Consider the following 23,736-nt stretch of genomic DNA (forward strand, 5'->3'; position numbering starts at 1 on the left):
TTGCAATTATTTTTTGTATTCTATTTTGTTTAAATTTAGTTGAGTTTGGTTAATTTAGTTCAATTTTGTCTTACAACATTACTGTAACTTTAATTTAAATACACTCTAATCAATGTATTTGACATTAGATTTTCCGACTGCACCTAAAGGCGTCATTGTTAAAAACGCCCCCTCTTGAAAGCTTTTAACCAATCATCTTTGGAGAAGCAGCTGATATTGTCACATGATCACGGTAAACTTCATGCAGTTAGCCGCTTAGCATAACAACTACCAGCCTACAACAGAGCGCGAATGGCTGATAGAGATGTAAAATGAAACACCTCCAATGGCAAATGATTTTGCGGAATGAGTAAGCGTTTCTTTTTATCTTCTGAAGTCTTTAAGTTTATTTATTGTTTAAACATTATGGAAAGTCGCTTGTTACGTAAATGTTTCGCCTCCAAACAGTCAGCACTATTCAGGCTAATGCTAACTTGGCTGTCAAATCATAGACAAACAGCGAAGAAGTAAACATTACAGGTTTAAATGGCTGTTAACAAAGCTCCGGTGTCCTGGGAATTTAATGTCACGTATTCTTTAACATGTGCTCTTTTTCGTCTTTAAACTTAGACAAAAACTCATTATGCTGTGATTATATCGATGTATTAAATGTAGTACATGTGCCTTATAAAACACATTTAATAGAAATGCATTTTTTTAAACAGTGCCACCAGAGTGACTTTATAACATTATAAAAATGACAACGTTGAATTACCAGAGGGACTTTAGTGCATTATGTAGGTGGGTGGTGGCGACAAGTTGAGGTTAAAGGTAATATAACATCAGACTTTTGAAGGTTTGATTCTCTTCTCGACTGCTTTCAACAATGTTGACAGATTATGTCATGTTTTATGGTTTGTATAACTCTATAAATAAATAAAATATGCTGGTAGTTTAAAGTTGGTTTGCCTTTTTTTTTTTTTTTAATCTTTTTGTTGCAGGTGTTTTGGTCAGTTAGCGTTGCTCAGCAGTTGGGACCGCTAAGCAGTGAAGTGTCACAGTGAGAGTCGTTATGTTTCCCTTCGGCTGTGAAGCTGAGACCTCACTCCAGGACCTGTTTGAGTATTTCAAGAGGTGCCTTCAGCACGGAGAGTGGGAGCTGGCCAATGCCTGTGTGTGTCAGCTGGTCAACTCCAGCCTCTCTGCAAACCTCAGAGACATTATCAAAGCTATCATCTGCCATCCGTACAAGTTAAAGTGAGTCACGAGACAGCTGGTTGTTCATGTTGATCAAATAATAAATGAACAAATGTATTTATTTGTGTTTCATTTCCTATGGATTTAAAGAGTGTTTTTATCATAGATGGGAGTCTGTGGGCAGCCCTCACAAACTGGCCTGGTTTTGGCTTCAGACTTTGGAAAAATGGACAGAAGAGAGGGTAAAAACACAGACTAAATTATAAGTGTCTCCTGTTGGGGGTGGGGGGGGGGTCTTTTTCTGTGTGATTTTCTTATCTTTTTTAACAATTTCAATGTTTGCTCAGATATAAAAAGTGTAGGAAAGCGTATGGCATGAAACAGCAGTTGATAAAAGTGTTACAGTATCCAAATAATTAACATTTATACATTTTGTTTCTTCTTTTCTTACCTAGATTATTTAAAAGTAAAATTACATGGACAAACAATCAGTAATTCAGATAGTCTTTTTAGGTTAATAATTAATAATGTATGATGGATTTATTTATTTTATATTGTTTTAATTCAAACACTATACACTTCTTCCAGTGTGCTGTGCTGTGATAAGTCTTTTTGCTCCTCAGATTTCACCCAACATCAAGAAAGAACTGGAATTCCTGATGCTCCTGGAAGAACTGGCGTCAGAGAGCATCACAGAGAAAGTTCTAAAGGTTTTTCTTAATGATTCTTTTACCATCCTGATAACGTGATAATTATAAAAATGACCAGCTGATCATTTAATATTTTTAATGTTTTATTGACTGGTTCATTAGATTACAAAACTGAAAACGGTATATTTTTGAGCAGGAGTTACACCTGGCCTTCCTCAACTGCCATTCCGACAAAACAGCTGCAGGAGGTCCAAGGTCAACAGATGCTGCTGTCGAGTCCTGCCTCCAGACCTTGCTGGAGAAGAAGAAGCCCAGACTAGCTCAGTCTTTAGCGCATTTCTTACAGGTAGACTTAAAGGCCACGTCGATTCAAAGTTAAATATTTAAAATGAGTTGATTAGCTATTGTTCTTTTTTTTTCTCTAACATCTTATTGTTTCTATTTACAACAGGAACAGTTTTCCACAGAGGACCATATTCTACAGCAGGCATTTATCCAACACCTGCTGAAGAAGCTGAGGAGGCCAGAGAAGAAACCAGAGAAGATGGAAGAATGGGTAGAGGAAATATATGCAGTGTTGTCAGTTATGCCATGGAGCTCTAGTGAAATCCGTGGACAGTTTGAGGCCCTGTGTGAAGCTCTGTGGGCAGCCAGAGACGGTCCACTGAAAGAGGAGAGAGTTCTAAGCTCTCTGCTCCGGCCTCAGTGTGACACTCTGGTCTCCATGTACTGCTCCACTGCTGTGAGGCTGCAGCGGGATCATCTGCTCAGGAACACACCCGACACACAAGGTAATCTAACAACTTACTTACCAGATCACCTGCTCAAAACAACAGTACTAATGCAATGAAATACATTCAGACACCAAAGCCATGTTATTTGTTTTCACTGTGACATGACTTGGAGGTTCAAATGTTGGAACCACAGTCACAATTACAAAGTTGACCAAGTAAGACGTGCAATATGCACAAAGTTGACCAAGTAAGACGTGCAATTAAACGGCTGCCTTTACATCCTGCCTTACACCGGAGGAGATGGGGAGTGATTTGTTGCACACACTAAGGCACTGGCTAATTTTCCAGTCACAATCATGGTCCTTTGACCTCCAGGCGATAAACTGCCCAAAGGGACATAGGGCAAAGGTCATCCAGCCTAAAAGTTCTGCCGAATCTTTATAGAGCGGCAAAACGCTGGGATAAATAAAGTTCTATTCCACTGTAGTTTATTCTACCGGTTTGTGTTGTTGTACTGGTATTTGTCATGTGACCAACACATGACAAATATTTTTGTGCCTTTTTTGGCCTATGAAACAGTTCCTCCTCTGACCTGTTTTCCTGGTTATTGTGACCTTTGATTGTTTTTATTCTTAGTCTTTTACATCATCTGTACTTCATCTGTATACTTCCACCTGAACGAATATTTAATCTTTACATAAAACTTTATTTGTACATACCAAGTCATCCTTATTGGACTACTTGTTTAATTATTTAACTCTATATTACGCACTGCACCGAATATAAAAAGAAATTCCTCCTGGGTGAAAACATACCTGGCATTACTGACATATTTATAGTCTTTGTTGAGATTTCTTTTTACTCACAAATCACTTGTCACCACTTTCCTTTCCTCTCTCACTTCTGCTTCTTTGTCTGCCATTTGTTTTTTTGTGCTTAAAATACTCAGAATTAGCATGTGATGTTTTGAGTTATGTCTACACGAAATACAACTTTCATGACACCACATATTCATGGATGGTAAACACGTCTGTTTGATGTCCCTTATAACATTATAAAGATTACAACACTAAATTCCCTACATGAGTCAAAGATTTTTAACTGTGCTAGTCCTTTAACCAATAAAAACCAGCAGTCCCCACCAGTCTACCTTCACATGACAAACAAAATGAGTTTTTTCTTCCCTCAGCTAAAATGAAGTCAACAGTCAGCAGTCAGAGCTGCCTTAATGACTGCAGTGTGGCAGGCACGTGCACCAATGTTCCGGTGGTGGTCTTTCTACACATAAGTCTCTGCTGTAACTACACAGCACGTGAGACCATTTCTATACTGGGTTAAATGACGTTACACAATCTGGTGACCTGTATTCTTATGTTGTCATCTGTTGTTAAATTTCTTTGGACATGCAAACTCTGATCTTCTTGCTGAGCACTAACCAACGCCCCCGTGTGGCTCTATAAGTTATCATCGGTGGTCTGTGATTGTGTGCTTCCTGAGTCCTGCTGGACTCCGAGTACTGGATACTTTATAACAATACACATTTATTTATTTTTATTTTAATGTATTCTTTATTGGTGCCACAGTGGAGAAGATATCGAGAGGTGATTTTTAGGTGAAGTTTAGTGAACTTTAAAGGCAGTAGATGGAAATGGGGGCCATGATACTGACAGGTTTACCTTGAAACTAAGCTATTGAAAACTCTCTGTTTCTTCACCATTGTTCCTAATGTTGCATTTTTCCATCGTCATCCACACATTTAAAAGAACATTTTTTATTTCATTTCTTTCTGTCTTCCTGACAGTGGAGCTCCCTGAGGCGGAGAAGTTGACTCTCACTCTGTGTTGCCACAAGGACCGTGCATCCATTTGGAAGACCATCTACTTTGAGTGCCTTAGTAGTGGGAAGCACTTTCTAGAGCAGGTGTTGGTGAGTGAACAGTACTTTGTAAACGTACTTTTCTGATTCACTCAGTAGCTACTTCCTCAAACAGAGTTGTATTTAAAATAGAAATAAAGTCTAAAACAATTTCCTGTCATTTGGCTTATATTAATTGCTATTGTTATTAGAATCATTCAGAATGAAAACTGACCAGCTGTTAGCTGTGATGAAGTTCAACATGAAATAATAATGTGGTACTGGTGTCTATCATTAGGTCACTGCTCTCGACCTGATCAAGCAGGAGGAGTTTCCTCGGCTGAGAGATTTACTGCAGCTGGAGTTTCAGCCCTTGTCTCGGCTGCTGCTGCTGCTGGGCTGGACTCAGTGTCGTAGCCTTAACTCAGCTCAGCAGCTCCTCACTGTCCTTCACAGTGAACAGGTCAGAACCTACTCCCTTCCTGCATCCTACACTGACGGGAATGTCAGTTAAGGTGACACCTTTGTGGGGGTTAAAAGTTTGTGCTTGTGATTGGAGGAATGTCAGTTGACATTGCAGCCTTGTCAAGACTGTACTGTGTGGAGCAAGAAACAAAAACTCTCCTGGTGTCATGATGTGACGCTGATCCTGTTTAAAGGATGGGTAAACTGCAGCGGACAAGTCTCGTAGTGCATGTACATACTGTATATAAAATTGCAAAAAATCTCCTCCTATTTCTTCTTTTTAGTTTATGAACTAAAGGACTATAAAAGACTCGAAGACTTAAGTCATTGTGTGATGTTTCTTGTTGTTTCTTTTTGTTAGGCAGCAGCCAGTGACTGTGTTCTGCAGGACTTTGCTGATCTTTTGTCCTCTCAGCTGAGGATACTTGAGTGGTGCAAAAACAACAACCCGTAAGCAATGATGTCAACATTACACAACATTATGGACATTTATCCCTTCACATTATTCTCTGCTGAATGTAACATCATGTTATAAGGAAACATGCAGTTCACATGTTTGAACCTTGAAATGTTACAACACATAAACACAAGGCTACATTTAAGGAACTACAGTTTTAAATGTTTGTTTTTTTTGGAACAGTAATAAAATATCACTGTTGCAGCACAACTGCTCAAAGAGTGAGCTGAAACAAAAAAGATGATGTCACACGTGATTGCTGTTTAAGTGTGTGTAATTTTACTGTGTATTATTGTTATATTCCATCTCCATCTTCTTCCTCCTGACTCTTTCTTGGCAGAGATATTACCTTGGATGCGTTGTTGACGCAGCTCCACGCTCTGGAAAGTCACTCGGCTCTTTACGTTCTCCACTCTATGACTCCTTTACCCCAGTTTGAAGAGCGTAGAATTCTAGATCTGCTCCAACAACTGCCACAAAAAGCAGGACCAGGTTTGAGTCAGGCAGATTCATTGGATTCTGGAATGACTTTCTGGCTGAAGTCATTCTGATTGTCCTTCTTATTCTTTTTATTCCAGATGAAACCCACGGTTTCCTCAGCCCAGCTGTACAGAAGAACGTTGTGTTGTTTCAGGGTTTCTGTGCCATTAAATACGCCATCTATGCTCTCTGTGTCAATGCTCATAAATACTCCAACTGTGCTGAATGCAAAGCCACGCAGCAGCTAAATGAAGCAGGAGAAGGCCAAACTTCAACTTCTTCAGAAGGTAATGAACCTGTCTTTTAGAAAGAAACAGAGATTTGATCACGTGTGTCACTTTTTTCATTACATGCATTAATCAAAACAAAGTTGAACACTCTATTTTTCAGTACAAATATTGTGGGATTCTGAATTAAACAGTGATTTTGTTCCACTGTGATTATTCCCAGGTTGTCATTTGCGGTTCCAGTTCCAGCACTGTCTCTCAGAGTGTCAGCTCTATCTAGAGGCGGTCCCCGCCATGTTCCGTCTGGAGCTCCTGGAGAACATCTTCTCCCTCCTCTTTCTGTCCACATCTGACTTTACGCTGCAGACTCAAAAAGACACAAACACAAATCTGAACACAACCACTTTAAACCAGGAATGTTCATCTCATAGGAAAAACTCAAATATAGAACCAGAAGCCAAACTAGCTACTGATGAGATCGATCACAGCACAAAAGAGAAGCAGAAGGTCCGTACGTGTTCATCCACAGCCACCTACCACAACCACCTGGACCTGGGGCACTTGATCCAGGGCTGCAAGGGTTTCTTGGCTGATATCACAGCCATGGAGGGATTTCTGAGGCTGCTGAAAGAAGGACTGGAGGGCATGTGTGTGGTGGGTCAGCAGGACGGAGGGAGAGCTCCAGCTCGGCAGGCTGAGGCGGTGGAGAACCTTGGCTGCTCGGTGACAGCGGAGACTTTCGGAGCTCGCCTACAGAAGTTGTCCAAGCGCACGGCGGAGGCTCAGTGGAGGCTTCAGATCATCACCAGCAACTGGGGCAGTGAGAGTGGTGAGACGACAGCATTTTCATTTCAGAAGACGTGCGGTAAAATAGGACATTTCATGATGTAAAATTCATGTGCAGGCCCAGAAAGTCCACTCCACACCTCAGCTGTCAGCAGTGCTGCCACTCCTCTGGGCCGGAGTAAGAGCTCCAGTCTGAGGAGGAGGAGGAGGCCAGGGAGGCATCACACAGAGAGACAAACATCCATCGACAAACACAACGGAGAAGTTAGCACCAGTGCATCAGGTGAGACCAACAGGTGTAAGTGTGAACTAAGGGCTGTCGTTCTCAAAGTTTCTACACCATTTACCACCTCAGAAATATCTGTCTCTCCAAGTACACAGAGCAAAACTAAACTACAGCTAGACTGTGACTAGGAGATGAGGAAGAACATTCATTCCCAATTATCCAACTATTATTTTGTTTTCATTTTGAACCATTGCCTTAGCAGTATTATTTTTTCATTTTGAACCATTGCCTTAGCAGATGCACTTTATAATTTGTGTATATGATAATGCATTTGTAATGTTTATTCTCATTTATTATTATTATTTTTGTTGATTTCCTTTCTGACAGATGGTGGAGGAGTAGGAACTCCAACAGGTTGTGTAAACGTGGAGGTCTGTCCCTGCGGTGGCTCCCATACTTGGCTGGTCCCGGCCATGCTGTCCCCTGCAGAGTCTCTGCTCATGTCTTGCATCCGCCGAGGAAACTTCATGGAGGCTCGTCAGGTCTGCCTGATAAGATATGCTATCTTTGCTCCTTGAACTTACGCAGTAACTTTTTCCAAGGACAGTGAAGGCAGCACTGCCCTCTCTCCTGATCTGCTGTCACCTCTGCAGGTGTCCCTGGTGTTCGACCTGGCCTCGTCTCCCTGTTGTGGGGAGCTTGTGTTCATGGAGCGATACAAAGACGTGCTAGTGGATTTGGCCCAGGTGGAGCAGAAGATGGAGAGTCAGTCCATGTCTTCATCATCATCTTCATCAGAAGGTTTAGGCTCAGCAGCCCTGACTGGCACAGGGAGGGTTCGGCTGGGCAGCAGTGGACGGTCCACTCTGCAGGCCATCGGGAGTGCTGCTGCTGCAGGTTTGATGTTTGGATTTTTTTCTTTGTTCCACAAGATTCAAATCAGCTCATCTCACACTGTATTTAGAATTCTCACTTTAATTCCTGTTTTACCAAAAGCTTACTTTTTATGTAACCAAAAGATGGGAGCTTTGTCATGTGTTAACATAAATGTTGGTTAAAATGGAAACTAAGCTTAAACTAAATTTTCTGAATAAAATCTGAGTTTAAATTTAGAAGACATGTAGGTTCTTTCCTAATCTTTAAAACAATAAAGACAATTCTAACCCTTTTTTAAAAGGTTGACATCAATTAATAAATTAATTTTGTTTAGACTGGCAAGAAATTATTTTTGTTTGTGTCTCTATTCCACACACAATTGTGACATTGTGAGTTGTTACAAAAATTATGAACATTAGTGATATCACTCAAAGTTTAATGTTTTCAAAAGTATTTTCTGGTAATTAATCTTACAAGTCTAAAAATTTACCTCATGTAATAATTAATCACAATCATTTTTACAAGTCTAAAAATTTACCTCATGTATCTTATTTTGTGTTATGCTGCAGGTGTTGCTTTTTACTCCATCTCGGACATCGCTGACCGTCTCCTCAGCACCCCCGCTCACTTGATGCCCTCCCTGGAAGAAGGTTACTGGCTGAGCTGTTGCTCTTCAGACCCTGTTGAGTTAGTTTTCACCCTGCTGGAGGAGCTCAGCCCTGCAGCCATGGCAGCCTTTGACCTGGCCTGCTGTCACTGTCAGCTTTGGAAGACGTCCAGGCAGCTGCTGGACACAGCGGAGCGGAGACTCAACAGCAGCCTGGAAACCAGAGGTGAGTAAAACAAATGAATGCAAGGACAGATATAAAAGCCAAAGAGCATAATGGTTCATTAATATCTGTCCACGCAGCCATACCAGTCGATCACAGAGTCCCTCACCCTGATGGAATCTGTGGATTTCCAATGATATTACATCAGATCAGCAAGATCCTGAATCACTTTGCTTCCAATAAGAGCTCCGTCAAAACAGGTAGGTTTTAAAAGATTCTTTAATTGTCTTTTACTTTCTTTCCGTTTCCTTGTTAAAATGTTTATTTTTTTCAGGGTTTGGTAATAAATAGTGGTGATTCTGTTCATGTCCTACAGGATTTAATCAGTTCAGAAATCACAGTTGAAAATGTCTGACTAGGTTAGCATGGTGTTTTTTATGGTCAGTAAAATACACTGCAACAAAACAAGAATAAATGAATATAAATAAAAAGAAAATGTGGAAATAGTTATAATTTTTATTTTAGTTATTATTATTTTCTTAATTTTAGAAGCAGTGGTGGAGGACCAAGTGTTTGCCACTCCGTTTGGATGCTGCATTCAGGAAGTTCTCCTGTGCTGCCACCCGACACTGACTGAGGAGAGTATCTCTGCTCGTCTCAGTCTGGCTCAACGTTTGGAGACAACACTGCATGTTCTGAGCAGAGCTACAGAAGATTCAGGTCAGTAGAGAAGTCCAGGAGCTATTCTTCTATTGTTAGATGGAGTTTAATGCATGATGACAGTACAGTTAGGATTTTTCACTATATAATATGTTTTACCATATTTTTAAATCTGGGAGAAAATCTAAATCCTTTCTTATATCTGGTGTGATTGCCCCTGACAGAAGGCATTGTGGGTAGTGCTCTTCTGGGCCTGTTGGTGGAGCAGGCCAACATGAAGCAGTCAGAGCTGGAAGCTCACCCTGTGCACACCAACATGAAGCTGCTGCTGAGTTATCTGGACCAGCTCTGTCCATTTGAGCCTGACAGAGACCCAGCCAGACCAGACTATGTCCGCATCTTCATGGACTACGTCAACACGCTCTCCTCTGTGCTGGTTCGCAGCCTGTCATCTGAAGGTGCTGTCAGTTTGCCTTTTTTTTTTTTCTCATTTCACATTTCAGTTTGTTCTAAATGTTCTCACCCGTTCACCTGTCTTCTAGACCAAAGCAGTGAAGTCAAAATGGGAAATCCTCTGCTGGTGTTGCTTCAATCACCCTTTCAGCTTCTTTCCCACCTGCACTTTGACAGACAGGTGTCTCCAGACAGGTATGATTCTAGGCTCCACCCATTCAGTATTAACTACCACACATTTGTTGCAGTTTACTTTTGGAATATTTTCTGGGTAATTGTAAAATACAGTGGTGGACAGAGACCAGTGACTGTAGAATGAATCGCAATAATGCGAAGACATTGGCTAACTTCACTACTGTCTCGTTCCCTTCCAGAGTTTCTGCTTTGCTACAGCAGGAAGGTCTGCAGCTCAGCATCCAGCAAGTGATTATCCAACGATGCTGTGAGTCGTTGCCCTTGTGGTTCTCCTCTCCAGGAACTGAACCAACCTTCTATCAGTCCACAGGAGATGAAGGAGTGTTCAGTGTTTCCAATTTGTTTGCACTCCTCCAACATCATGCACAGGAGCACATGGCAGCTCTCGGAGTTACGGAAACTTTCTCACAGACTCAAACCGACGTGAACTCGGACTCCGAGACCTCGATGGAGGAACAATCCTCTTCACCTGTGGTCATCTCAGCCTCACCGCTCTCTCATTCCTCCTCCTTCTCGTCATTTAACTCTTTTCTTCTCACACCATCAGCTCTGTCTTTTCTCAAATCTCACTCCCCCTTACTGGCCACACTGGCCTGTCTGAGTGCGTGTAAAGGAGAAACAGTCAGGACTCAGTCCTCTGGATGGTCGGGGTATTTTCGCACTGCACGCAAAGAGATTGTCTTAGATTTTGAGCAGATTTCTCGTGAAGCTGACAACCTCCTCAAAGACTTCCCCATCCTCTCATCCTACCTTCACACCATGGCTGAACCAGTGCTGGACACTCCACTGACAGCTGACGTCGACGGTTCTTCCGCTGGCCTTTCATCAGTGTTATGTGGAAAACCTCTGATGGCTCTCATTTTGTCTGGGCCACAGGATGAAGTCACTCAGGCTTTGGCTGCTGAGGCTTTTCAGAAGGCGATTTCTTCCAGAGACCTGACCCGTGCCCTCAGGCTAATGGAGCTGTATGGGGCGGGCTGTAGCCAGCAGGGGGTGCTAAGAGACCAGCTCTTGGCCTGTGCTGCTTTGGAAGGTGAGTTCTGCTCTCATTTCACCTATTAACATTCACATCAGAAGTGTAACTATTCTAAATCAACACCTTTTGTTCATAGATACCTTATTCAGTCCACAAAAAACAAACACACAAATCACATAGAATCTAAGAAATGCATCTTGTTCTTCTGCCTAATCATCAACTGATTATTAAAGCCTTATCTGATATAGAAGGCATTGGATGGTTATGATTGTTAATTTGTCTTATTTTCTAATGTCTAATCCTCAGGTGGAGATAACGGTCCAAGTCAGCTCTTCCGTGTAAACGACGCAAACCTTCGAGGACGTGTTACCCTCTGTGTTTTAGAGCGATGGCCTTTGTCCTCATGTCTGGAGCTTCTGGAGTTCTGTCTGAACGATCCGAACATGGAACCGATGCTGAGGAAAGACCTGGAGCTGAAGAAGAAAGAACTGGACATCTATCACTCGGTACAGTGTTTTCAACATTGTTGTCCATATTTTATGACTATTTCGTTCTCATTACTTATGTAACTCCACTGTTTACACGAGTTTGAGCTTAAGAGAAAAGGGGGAAAGAGAGAAGGAGGGATGATGACAATGACAACAAATGAGAAAAAATTAAACAATGAAAAAGAAAGTAGAAATGATTTAACCACAATTCTGAAGCAGTGGTAGAGATGGTACAGAGTGTAAACTCTGAACTCTATTGTTACATCCAATGGATTTTATCTTAGTAAACGATGTATTTAGTTGTACACTCTGTACATTCAACACCTGTCCATGTTCACCCTTGAATACTAAGTGTGCATGTCTGTTTCCACCTAACTCAGTTTAACTGCTTGTGCCTCATTACTTTGTCACAGATGTTGACTCTACAGCCTCCGCTGCCCTGGGCGACTTGGCAGGAGCTGAGAAACGAGTCTAAGACAAACTCTGAGTCCTTGTTTTCTCTGATGTTGGAGGCAAAAGTAGGTGCAGCAACACCATCTGTTTTTTCAAAAAATCATTCATTAACTCCACTGTGTTGGAAAAAAACCCCCATAGATCTGTTTTTTTCTATCTTTGTTTAATTTGCAGGAGTTTGCTCTTTGTGACCAGTGGGTAGACTTATATCCGGTGTCTGAGCAGCTGAGGCTGCAGCTCAAGACTGAGCATTTGCTTCATCTGTTGGAGAGTGGACACACAGATGAAGCCTTTCAGGTAAAAGCATTGACCTTAAAAAATGTATTTATTTTATATGTATCTGTTTTTTTACTTCCAAAGTGACATCAATCTGACCTGTCTCAATTTTTTGATTCCAAAGTGACATCAATCTGGCCTGTCTCAATTTTTTGATTTGACTTTNGTGACAGTCAATCTGACCTGTCTCAATTTTTTGATTTGACTTTAACGTTGTTGAAGTGAGACATGTCACAATTTTGTGCTGGGGCAGGGTAATAAAAAAATAAAATCAATGGAGGAAACAAGCACGAGGCTAGTCAGTGAAAAGAACACTTATATATATATATGGGTATTCATATATATGTGTGTATATATTTATAGTTTGTATATCTGTTTATAGATATATAAGAGGATCAATAAATCATTCTCAATTTATGATTGATGCAAATGCATTGAAAACAAGTTCCATCAGTACACACTGTAGGTTTATACTGTTTTTGTTTCAGCTGATTCTATTTTTATTATCTCTTCAGTTACTCCATGGTCTCTCTGATCTTCTGGTGGGCCTGGACATTTGTGAACGGGCTCTGGACCGCTGTCCTGGACTGGCAGCCTGTCACTTCCTCTCCGACTACCTCACCCTCCATTTTCAGAAGCAGGTGTCTCCTGCACGTCGACGTCACATCCACGCTCTACATCTGGGCTCAAAAGTTTGTGCATGATAAAGTTAAAATCAAAAAATTGAGAAAGTTGTATCAGTATATTTTTTTATTTACTTCAAACTAAAGTTAAGTTTCAGTCGTTATGTCCTGCAGGTGTTGCTGACTCTGCCCCCTGCAGCCAGGCAGGACTATTTCCCTCTGCTGTCAGAGCCTCTGCTGATGCTCGAGCAGCTGCTGATGAATCTGAAGGTGGACTGGGCGGACATGGCGGTGAGAACCCTGCGACGCCTCCTGGTTGGTCAGGAGGCCGGCTTTGGTACGGAGGACATCAATAAACTTCTGTCAGACTATGCCTGCAAAGCCCTGGACTTCTCCTGTGCACCCAAAGAGCGAACCAGATCTGGTCAGTGGTATTTGAAAATAGAGGAAATCGCACCATCAACCCTGACATTACCTGTTGATTTGTCCTCCTTCTGTTAGGTACAAGCCCTAAATGCAATGTTTTTCTCTCTCTTATTTTATTAACCAAAAATTAACCGTCGGTCATTTTATAAGTGAGCACAGAGTACTTTTCTGTACCACAGTTGTTCTGCTTTGTTGCTTTTGCGTTTAGATAACACAAAAACATTTGTTTTCCAGACTCAGTGATCAGCCTTCAGGATGCCCTGCTGCAGTGTCCTGTTCAAGACACTTGCTCCACATCATCCAACAAATTTGAATCTCCAGCTTCTTCTGCAAGTAAGGAAACAACTACTGGGAGAAATGTTGCAGTTGTTTGATTTGACTTTGGGGAGTTTAAGTGGAAACTGTGACCCAACCTCGTGTCCCCACTTAAGAAGTGCTGGGGTTAAACCCATAAATACAGAGAAACTCTTCTGTTTGTGATTGGACCATTGATCAGCCACAACCACCATTAATAACAAATGAATAGATGAAACTAGGAAAGAAAATTGTTTTTTGAATGGACAGTTCAGCCTCATGTTCTACCTGTTAACCATCCACGTGGTAAGAGTCACCACTGCAGTACATGGAAGCAATGAAAAAGCACTGCTCAATTATTACACTCTGTATGGATTTAATTTTTCTATCAACATCTAAATAAGTGCTATTGACCTCAAACATGGTGAGTCATTTCTAAAAAAAAAAAAATACTGCAAACCCCCAATACTCCAACATGATTCATATAACTATATAAGTGTATTGTTAAAACATTCCTTCTTAGAGTACATTTAAAACAGTAGTCTGGTTAAATCTTTTAATCGTTCCACAGCTCTGGATGTAACTAATCTTTTCCTTTCCTGCTGTTGTTTGGTTATTTGTAGACAGCACCCCCACCCACACCCCCTCCTCCAGCCTATCAGATAGAGAGAGGGATCGAAGCTGGACTGAAAAGAAACGCCGTTTACCTGCGAAGTTCCAGCCTCCGGACCAGCCTCCTGCTCGGAAAGACTGGGTCCCTGACAACAAAAAAGATGTTTGCATGGTTTGCCAGCGTGAGAGGTTCTCCATGGTGAGGAAATCGAATAACCAGAGAGTTGCTGATACTTCCAGAATGTTAAATCTAGTTCTTCAGTGGGCCACACAGTCCCTCTTGATTTAGTAGGGCCTCATGTTGCTTTGAATTTATGCATCAGGGAAACCTTCTCGGCAGTATTCCCAGACATGACTTGGGCAAGCTAAATGAAGCTATTGATGCCTTCCCGGTCCAAAGGAAATCACTGATGTCAATGTAAAAAACAAGTGTCATTTTACACCTTAAAAATACTGACTAAATTGTCATCTTAGACAACAAAGATGACAGGTTTATTATAAGAGGTGATGATGTCACTGGCTCCGAACAGAAGAAATGTGTATTACACAGTGCATCTTTAGTGGAAAAAATTTTTTTGTTTTTCTTGTCAAAGTGGTTTTGCTTAGTGTTTTTAAGCACAGTTTTAGTTTACCTCATGGGTATTTAATTAAACATAGTCAGCAGTATCAGAAGTCGCTGTTTGAAGAAATTTTACCATCGAGGACAAAAAGAGGTAAGAACTTACTCTAATATTTGTTCTGTTACAGTGCAGTCTTAACTCTGACTGCACTAAAGTCTCTTTTGTCTCAGTTTGACAACACAGTGACAGATGAAGTGGTGACACCTAACTTAGTCGCCTTTGTGTTTAAACTTGGGATTTAAACTTGGGTTGTAACTGTGTGTTGTCATGTCTTTTTGGAAATAGTGCTATTGGACAACAATGGACAAGGTTTTCAGTTGAGAAAGGCTCTTGGGTTTAAGGCTCTGATCATTCATTGTTCAGCTGACTGTGTTAACTGTGTAGAATGTTTGGTTTATCTTTTTTTTTTTATTATTTAATTTTCGTAGAATTTATCCTGAATTTTATTGATACATTTTGACGAAATAGGCTTCTCTGAATGAGGAGTTCTTTCCTTCTTTGTGTCCTTACTGGAGTTTGGTTTGAGTTCATCCACGTCACCCAGTTGTTCCACCTGTAACCCAACCCACCAGTGCAGAACTAAGATAAACAGTTTGACACACTTTCTAGGATTGTTTCTTCTGCCAGTTGAAAATACCAAACACAATTCCTGCTTTTATATTTGCAACCAGAAAAACAATATCATATTTATATGACGTTATAAAAACATGATCAGATTGAGACTCTAACTTGCCACTTTTTTGTTACATTCCAGTTCAACAGACGACATCACTGTCGACGCTGTGGTCGTCTGGTGTGTCAGGCATGCTCTGAGCACAAGATGCTCGTTGATGGGTGTCCAGGAGAAGAAGTCAGAGTCTGTGACCAGTGTTACAACTACTTCCACCCAGAGTAAGATCCTTCAGAAAAATACTCTGATTACACTCAATAAAGCCAAGGTTTTTTCTCTTTTGTCTTTCTGAATGCTGGCCCTAATCAGAGTGGATTATTACGTCTGCAAAGTAAAAAAAAAAAAGGAGTCAATGAAATCAAGGAGTCAATGAAAGTGAAGAGAATACATTTATAAGAAAATGTTTTTATTGTGTGATGTTATCCAGAAGTTTTCCAACAGTAGAATATTGATTAAAAACATGTGTAACACACTTGTGCCACTGATGGTGTTGTTTCTTTTTTTTTTGTCAGTTCTGATGATGAGCTGGAATCACCTGAAGGTAGGTTAAAGCTTTATGTTTTCCTTTTCTGTAAAATGTTTGTTATTGACTTGTAAGGAAATGAAAAATCCCCAGTTTTTTTTATAAACAAAGTCATAAAGGTGATCTTTGCGTTTGATGTGCAGCAGTCGGAAATCCGGTGAGGACAGAAGAAACTTTAACTGACATTCTGCATCTGCCTGAAGTTGTCCAAAGAAAGATTCACCTCAGCACAAACCCAGCAGAGAACCAGCTGCTGCGGAGCGAGTTCTACTATGAACAGGTCTGGATTATAAATGATTTTGATTGAGTCTTTTAGTTTTCGTTAGATAAATAATAATCATATACATTTTTTGCTGTGTTTGAATGCTATGCTTGTTTTATTGATTATTATTGTTGTTGTTTTTATTATTATTATCTTACAACAACATATACATAGACACTGTATCTCATCCAGATGAGTTCATATATTAATGAGGAGCTTTCTCAGCTTTCTCATTGTGAAGTACTTCTGACCTAACAACTTACTGACTTCAGTTACTCATTGTGAAGTACTTCTAACCTAACAACTTACTGACTTCAGTTACTGGTCAGGGATTGTTGATGCTGTAAACCTGCCGATTCCTTACACTGTCTGGTTGATCAGTGCATAACGGACAAGGAAACGGCTGATTTCTGTTTTTCTACAATCCTCCAGGCTCCCAGTGCGTATCTCTGTGCCTCCATTCTGTCTCTGCACAGTGACCAGACCTCCTGCGGACATCAGCTCATCTTCCACTGCCGCTCCCTTTCTCGTAAACTCACCAACCCTGAGGTGGATGCCTGCCTTCTCACTGATGTCATGAGGCAGCTGCTCTTCAGCGCCAAGCTGATGTTCGTCAAGGTTGGACGCAGCCAAGACCTGGCCCTGTGTGACAGGTGAGATATGGATGGAGGTTGACGTTGATTTGAAACATTCACGACAGGGTTTATATTATTATCACTGATTCTATGTCACCTACAGTTACATCAGCAAAGTAGACGTGCTCAAGATCCTGGTGTCGGCCAACTACAAGTACGTTCCCTCTCTGGACGACATTCTTGAGCTGGCAGCTGTCTCACGACTTCGTAACCAGCTGCTTGAGGCGGAGTATTACCAGCTTGCAGTGGAGGTGAGACAAGAGGTTATTACTTGACAAGAAAGGCTTGTGGTGAGGCATTGTGTGAAAATGGCATAACAACAAATTTCTAAGTATCAACGTTATACCCATCAGTGCTGAATCTATATCAAGTTCATTTTCTGTTTACACTTGTTGTTTCTGGATGCCATGCTAGGTCTCCACAAAGACTGGCCTGGACCCTGGTGGTGTGTGGCAGGCGTGGGGAATGGCCTCTCTGAAGGCAGGAAACCTTTTAGGTGCAAGGGAGAAGTTTTCTCGCTGCCTTAAAGCTCCAACAGACCGCAACCAACTCAACCAGGGATCTTCACTGGTCCAGGAGATTGTGCAGCATCTGGAGACTGCAGTGTGGCCCGCTGGGAGCACAGTAAGAAGACAGTGTTGCTTTGTGACACAAGAATAGCAGCAAAGTTGAAAGGGGAGATTTGTAAGATAGTAGTGAGACCTGCTATGATGAATGATTTAAAGACAGTGGCTCTGTGGAGGATATGAAGAGCTGAGAATTTCAGTGTGAGTGACCAGGATGGACAGGAGTAGAAATGAGCAGAAGATAAAGTTGGAGAGGTGAGATAATATGGACATGTGTTGGTGAGAGATAGTGGAGATGTTAGACAAAACGTGTAACTAGTAAAGAGGCAAAGGAATGGGAGGAGGTGGAATAATGATCCCTGTGTCGACCCCTGAAAAGAGCATTCTGACTCTTGAGATCAGGAACATTTTTAGACAAATTTTTTTGGCATAAAAGAGAACACAAGAAAAATGTTCTTTCATATAACGTGATGCATACATATGATTTTTTATCATAGTCTTACAACGACGACATCCTTGCCTCGCTGCGGGAACTGGAGGACGCCCTGAACGACACAGTTCCAGCTGAAAGACCGGAGGTCCAACCACAGAGCAGCGGCCTCAACCAGGAGTGTCTGTTCTACCTGAACACATACGGAACTCACCTGGCACTGATCAGCTTCTACATGAGACACGACTGCATGTCAGAGGCTCTGACCTACCTGTTCAACAGAGTAAGAAACTTTACCGTTGTACAGTCTGTGTGCAGGCGATCAATATCTGTTTGAGACAGTGAAGTCCTCACACTTTTGAAAAATGTGTATAAGGAAAATAAGTTTAGATCTTAAAAATATCACTAATGACAAAAATGTTTTAATGTATTTTAAATAATTAATAATGTTTTAAAATTTTAAATCATTTTAATTTTATGGAGCAGTATAATTCAATAAATGTCTTTCATTTTTATTCTCTCTTGACATTTTATTTCTCCTACCTAATTAAAAACACAAATTCTATTGTTTGTTCTAAAATATTGGCCTGCAGCTGTGTTTGCTTCTGTATTAGACTGTCATTTAACGTTTGTTTTTCTGCTTAATCGTGCTGCAGGAGTGTCCTGAGGAGGTGTTTTTAGAGGGTGTGGTACAGCCCACCCTGGAGCGAGGGAAACTTGGCTCTCTGCAGGGAATTTTGGAAAAACTTGATCCTGGCCTGGAAGGATGCAGTCGCTACCTGATTGCAGCCTGCCAATTCCTGCAGCGGCGAGGGTATTTTAATACTCTCTACCAGCTGCAGCAGTTCATGATGGTAAGTGTTGCTGCTGTCACAGTTTTAGTCCAGAGATCACACACCAGCACATTATCAACAGCATCACGTACATAAACAAAAAGTTTATAAATATATATTTGGGGAACATTTTTTTAGATATGGCCCAGTTTAGGCTTAGTGTACATCCATTGTGTTTGGGCCAAAACAACAGAGCTGCATCACAGCCAGAGAGGTTAATTCTCTGAGAGAAAAAGAAAGTCACGCCTTTCAAATGTTCTTCATCCGAGCAGGACCACGTCCGTGCAGCCATGACCTGTATTCGCTTCTTCACACATAGAGCCACTTCGTATCTGCAGCTGGGAGAACAGCAGGTATTTAGACTTTTTTTTTCTACGCTCATGCAGTTTATTAAAATCACGGTGTATCTGAGAGAACGTGTTCTGTTTTGTGCTGGTAAAGCGATGGTTGGTCAGAGCCAAGGAGCACCTGAGGACCTACCTTCAGGAGCAGCAGGCCAGAGGCACGGGGAGGAGAAAAACTCAGGTCAAATCCTTCAGGAAGACAATGTCATCCAGTGATGTCTCTAGGTATGTTAACACAACAGATGACCCTGAGATTAATTAATTGATACCGTATTTGAGTGATTGGCCAGTCCTTAAAACACCTTGGAGTCACAACCTCAAATGGGGTTGCCTTAAACATCTTGTTATTGATATATTTTTTAACTTTTTAAAAAAATAATAAATCATTTTAAATAATGATAAAATGCTGCACACAATATATATATTTATATATATGTATATATATATGAACAGTATGTATACAGTATAACAAACATGATCAAGACCTGATTCTAGGGAGAAAAAATATCTTTGGTCAAAAATAAAATTGTGATGTCAAAATGGGGTCACAAGCCAATCTGCCCATCAAGGCACATGAACACGATCGAGCTGCAGCTGGAGGTGACTCGTTTTCTGCATCGCTGCGAGACGGCTTCTTCCTCCAAGTCTCCTCCACCTTCCTCCAAATCCCCTGGATCCAACTCACCACCCACACTGTTTGGAGGAGGTCCAACGAAGGTGGAGGTGGCCTGTAAGGTGAGCCTCCACTGAAGTCACTCCAGGAAGAACCCTCACTGTGCTGTGTTATGACAACATGGGTTCTTCAGAAACAACCCACTGATGTTGTCTTTGTTGCAGGTGATGCTGGGGGGTAAAAACATAGAAGAAGGCTTTGGCATCGCCTACAGAGTCATACAGGTACATTAGCACTGACAATGCAGTAATAACCCTGACCAAAACTGCTGCCTCTTAACGCCAGGATTAAAATATTCAGTATTTGAATTATTTTGTCTAAGGCTAATATATAGAAATATATGTTAGACCTGGGATATTGATTTATAAATACAGTTTACTTTCCATGGCTAATAAACATAAGACAACTAAAGAAAATGGAACAAAAACATTCAGTCCGTCAATTTTACGTTTTTACGGCAGTTAATCCCGCCTTCTTTTTTCATCTCAGGACTTCCAGCTGGAGGCCCAGGCCGTCTACACCCGGGCCGGTCAGAGGCTGGTTAGATACCATCAGTACGGAGCCGTTCGACAGCTGCTGAAGTGCGTCAGTGAATCAGGAACTGCCACCAAAAACGACTGCGACGCCCTGATCCTCAGCTGTGTCTCTGTGGCTGATAAGGGGCCGTCTGATGTAAGTCATGTGTCACAGAGGTGTCTTTATAGAAAGTAAAAAGAACATAGATGGTTATTCCTTTCAAGAAAGATAAAGATGGAATTTGTTGAGATTTGTGACATTAATAAACTAATCAACACCCCTTAAAGAGGGATTTTCTGATAACAGTGCAGGGATGTGATCTCTGTTCTGCTATTTCTTTATCTAAATTCCAGGCAAAAGAGCTGGAAGGTCTCATTCTGGAAACAAAAACCACAGAAGTCAAGGTAATGCAACAAAGACTCAGTTACTGTTCTGCTGCTCTCAGTTTTCTGCCTGCAGGAACCTAATGAGAACAGCAGTCACACAGCCCTCTTGGTTATTTTCCTGTGAAAGCTGTTATTCTTCTTTCTCCTGAGAATAGTCGTGTGACTTCTAAACTCCCTCTGTTGTCAGATCAAAGCCTACCTGCTCTGTGGTAAACTGCGACCGGCGTATCTGCTGGCGGTGAAGCTGGAGCCCAGCAGGGCCGGACCTCTGGTCCAGGATGTTCTTCAGGCTGCTGAGTCAGCACAGGACTCTGTGATGCAGAACATCTGCAGGCAGTGGCTTTCTGAACATCACAACAAATCATCTCAACAGCGTCAGAGTCGACCCAGTGCCAGGTAAAGGATCGGCCAGCACAACAACATGGGCAACAGCAGGGGGAGCACTTTAACTTATGTCACTTCCAGATGAAGACTAAATGAATACATCAGGGTTTCTGCTGTGTGTGACTGTAGAAACTGAATGATTATGTTTGTAAAACGTTGAAGGTTAAACTCCCCTTCTTTGAGTGCACGGTGTTTGTGAAGCACAGCCCAGACTGTTCAGATAAGACCAGGGCATGAAGAGAATTTGGTCCTAATAAGATCACTAGACTGTTGAGCAGCCAAGGACACTCCTGTGTCACTGTAAAATGAAGTAGTACTTCATCTGGTACTTTAATTTAATTCTGGAATCTCAGACACACACACAGGTACTGGGAGCCCAAGTACTGTCAGTGGTTTCCATGCCATAATTTGAGAACCGCTGCCGTACCACATTGAAACCCTGGTGACCTACTGGTCTGCATCTGTGAATTGCTGCTGTCTATGACACACAATATTCACCACTGTGCTTTATTTACATTTCTGTCAACCCTCACCTGTAAACAGAATTCTAGGGAACAGAGTAACTTGTGGTGTAGCCATCCTTGCAGCATATCTCCACAGTGGGGCAGTATTTGAGAGTTAAGGTTTATATCCTACCTCAGCCTTAAGGGAAAATGTCCTAAACTGATGGATGTGTTACTTGTTGTCACTAGTATCGTTTCCATGACGTTTTTAATTGGGTCTAAATGTTTGTGTGTGGTTTTATTTTATTCTGATGTGAATGCAATGAAATACGCCTGATTTGTTTGATCCTGGTGAAGTTCTATAGCTGTTCCCTCTCTGCTCAGCTCTCATCACGTTCTCCCTTTTGATAGTGAAGGAATTTCAAGTATTTAAGGGCATTAACAGACAGGTTAGGACTGGAAGATAAAGGGAGTAAATTATTAAAAATATGCAACGGTATCATCTGTGCAGACGACACTTCTGTCTGTGAATAAGCAGCTTTAATGTCTTTATCATTTCATGTTTTTAGGTCAGATTGTAAAATGTCAAAAGAATATGAGAGAAATAGTGAATATATTGAGAAATGAGACCAACGTATCATGTATAAGGATACATATTAAAACCAGATGAACATGCTAACGTGCATTTCTAACAGCGCATTTTGCCTGGAGCTAATTTGAACTTATTTCTGAACCAGTCTCGGTGTTAAATTAATGTAATGTTGCAGAAAAAAAGGATGTGACTGTGTTTACGTGTCATCCGTCGATGTGCAGTTCTTGATATTGTCTGCTTTTTCTTCACAATTTTTTAGTGATTCACCCAAAGAATCAATGGATTTTGTAGCTTTTATTCAGGCAGATATAAGTGTGTAGGGATGATCTGGAAAGTTACACGCTTTTCATCTATGTGTGCACATTCTGAGGGCTTATAGACGCATCTTGGAAAACAATAATTAAAGTCTGGACTTCTGGTCAGAAAATTATCAGAAACATTTAAAACCTTGGGGAAACACAGTACTAGATGACTAGATGTAAATGGCGTCAACAAGTCGACTCACACAGAATCCTGAAACGACAGTTGTGATCAGCACCACATGATGAAAAACCAGTTTTTTTCTTTGTCATTTTTTTAACTGATAATTGTTAGACGACATTCTTGCACTGTTACCGTCTTTACCTTTGACTCTTCTCTCTTCACTGCCGCACTTTATACCACCAGGTTTGTAAATATCCGCATTTGACGAGTGGTGAAAAAGAACAAAGTGAGTGTTAGTGATGCAGGGATGATTTTGCCACTTCTTGTATAAATAAAATGTGAAATAATTAAAGACATTGAATAGAAAAATGAAACTCTGTAATTGTTTCCCCACAGTGGCCACCGTAGGTGGCCTACATCTGTACAACAAAGACAGTTCATACACAGAAACAAGCAAAGAAAAGTGTCCATAAAAACAACAACAATTGGATTTAATTCAAATAGATTTCTCTTTTGTCCCCACAACCTCGCTGTTACCCAGGGAGGCCCGCCTCCAGTTGTCCCATGAGTAGTCAAAAGCAACAAACTGTTGCAAATACAGCCAAATGTAAGTCCTAAACTGGCTGAAGATTAGAAAAACAGACAATTAATTAACTATATTTAGAAAAACAGACAATTAATTAACTCAATTAATTAATTAACTTAAGAGAGAGATATAGTTAATTAACTTAATTAACTATATCTCCAACCCATCCAAATGGAATCTGCTCCAAAATTAAAAACATAAAACACGGTTCAGCTGTTTAGGTGTAGTGATACACATCTGTGTTTGTACAACATTTGGATATTAATTTCCAAGATTTTGACCCTGTAGCAGCTTTGGTTTAAAAGCAGCAGCAGGTTGTTTCCCAGCAGAAGGTCAGATTCCTGTTTCTGCCTGTCTACATGTTAATGAGTCCCAGTCTCTCTACACCTGACTCCCAACTGCTCCTGCTGCCCGGTAAATGTAAGTAAATCCACAAATACTGTAGTTAAAATGTAGTATAAAGCACTGTGTGAACAAAGTTGCTCATTTGAATTACTGTTAGTCTTTTGACCAAATTCTGACTTAGTCACATTCCCAATTCAGTAGAGTTAAAATTTTAGTTTGTTTGACGTTATTTTTGATCATTTTAATTATTTAAAGATTCAATAGAATAAAATGCAATGTGTAATATTATGTTTTACAATTTTACTGTATTCTATTTATGAATTCTTATTTTGGGCTTGTAAGGTATTG

At 40.9% G+C, this 23,736-nt stretch overlaps 1 protein-coding gene across 3 annotated transcripts; it reads left to right on the forward strand.

The window, feature by feature from the left end:
- Positions 1–207: 207 nt before the first annotated feature.
- On the forward strand, positions 208–22,826 carry zfyve26 (zinc finger, FYVE domain containing 26). Of its 3 annotated transcripts, none has more exons than XM_008313534.3 (43): positions 208–349; positions 981–1,236; positions 1,343–1,418; positions 1,800–1,886; positions 2,023–2,172; positions 2,278–2,617; positions 4,362–4,486; positions 4,713–4,877; positions 5,241–5,329; positions 5,677–5,828; positions 5,915–6,103; positions 6,267–6,872; positions 6,948–7,112; positions 7,443–7,597; positions 7,709–7,952; positions 8,501–8,764; positions 8,842–8,961; positions 9,251–9,421; positions 9,586–9,819; positions 9,904–10,009; positions 10,189–11,042; positions 11,292–11,491; positions 11,887–11,991; positions 12,101–12,223; positions 12,718–12,894; positions 13,000–13,249; positions 13,486–13,584; positions 14,169–14,356; positions 15,532–15,668; positions 15,960–15,988; positions 16,114–16,250; positions 16,665–16,885; positions 16,971–17,118; positions 17,282–17,491; positions 17,931–18,146; positions 18,520–18,717; positions 18,969–19,049; positions 19,138–19,265; positions 19,610–19,775; positions 19,878–19,937; positions 20,203–20,385; positions 20,583–20,633; positions 20,803–22,826. In XM_008313534.3, the coding sequence occupies exons 2-43, from the start codon at positions 1,052–1,054 to the stop codon at positions 21,013–21,015; spliced, it is 7,797 nt and encodes a 2,598-aa protein (XP_008311756.1). In that variant the 5' UTR covers positions 208–349; positions 981–1,051; the 3' UTR covers positions 21,016–22,826. The 3 variants fall into 3 exon arrangements, with proteins under 3 accessions (XP_008311756.1, XP_024910893.1, XP_024910891.1); XM_025055125.1 differs by having other exon boundaries at positions 16,117–16,250; XM_025055123.1 differs by having other exon boundaries at positions 209–349; positions 975–1,236.
- Positions 22,827–23,736: the final 910 nt, after the last annotated feature.

Source organism: Cynoglossus semilaevis, chromosome 1 (assembly GCF_000523025.1).
Source record: "Cynoglossus semilaevis isolate Cse_v1.0 chromosome 1, Cse_v1.0, whole genome shotgun sequence".
Classification (NCBI taxonomy): Eukaryota; Metazoa; Chordata; class Actinopteri; order Pleuronectiformes; family Cynoglossidae; genus Cynoglossus; species Cynoglossus semilaevis.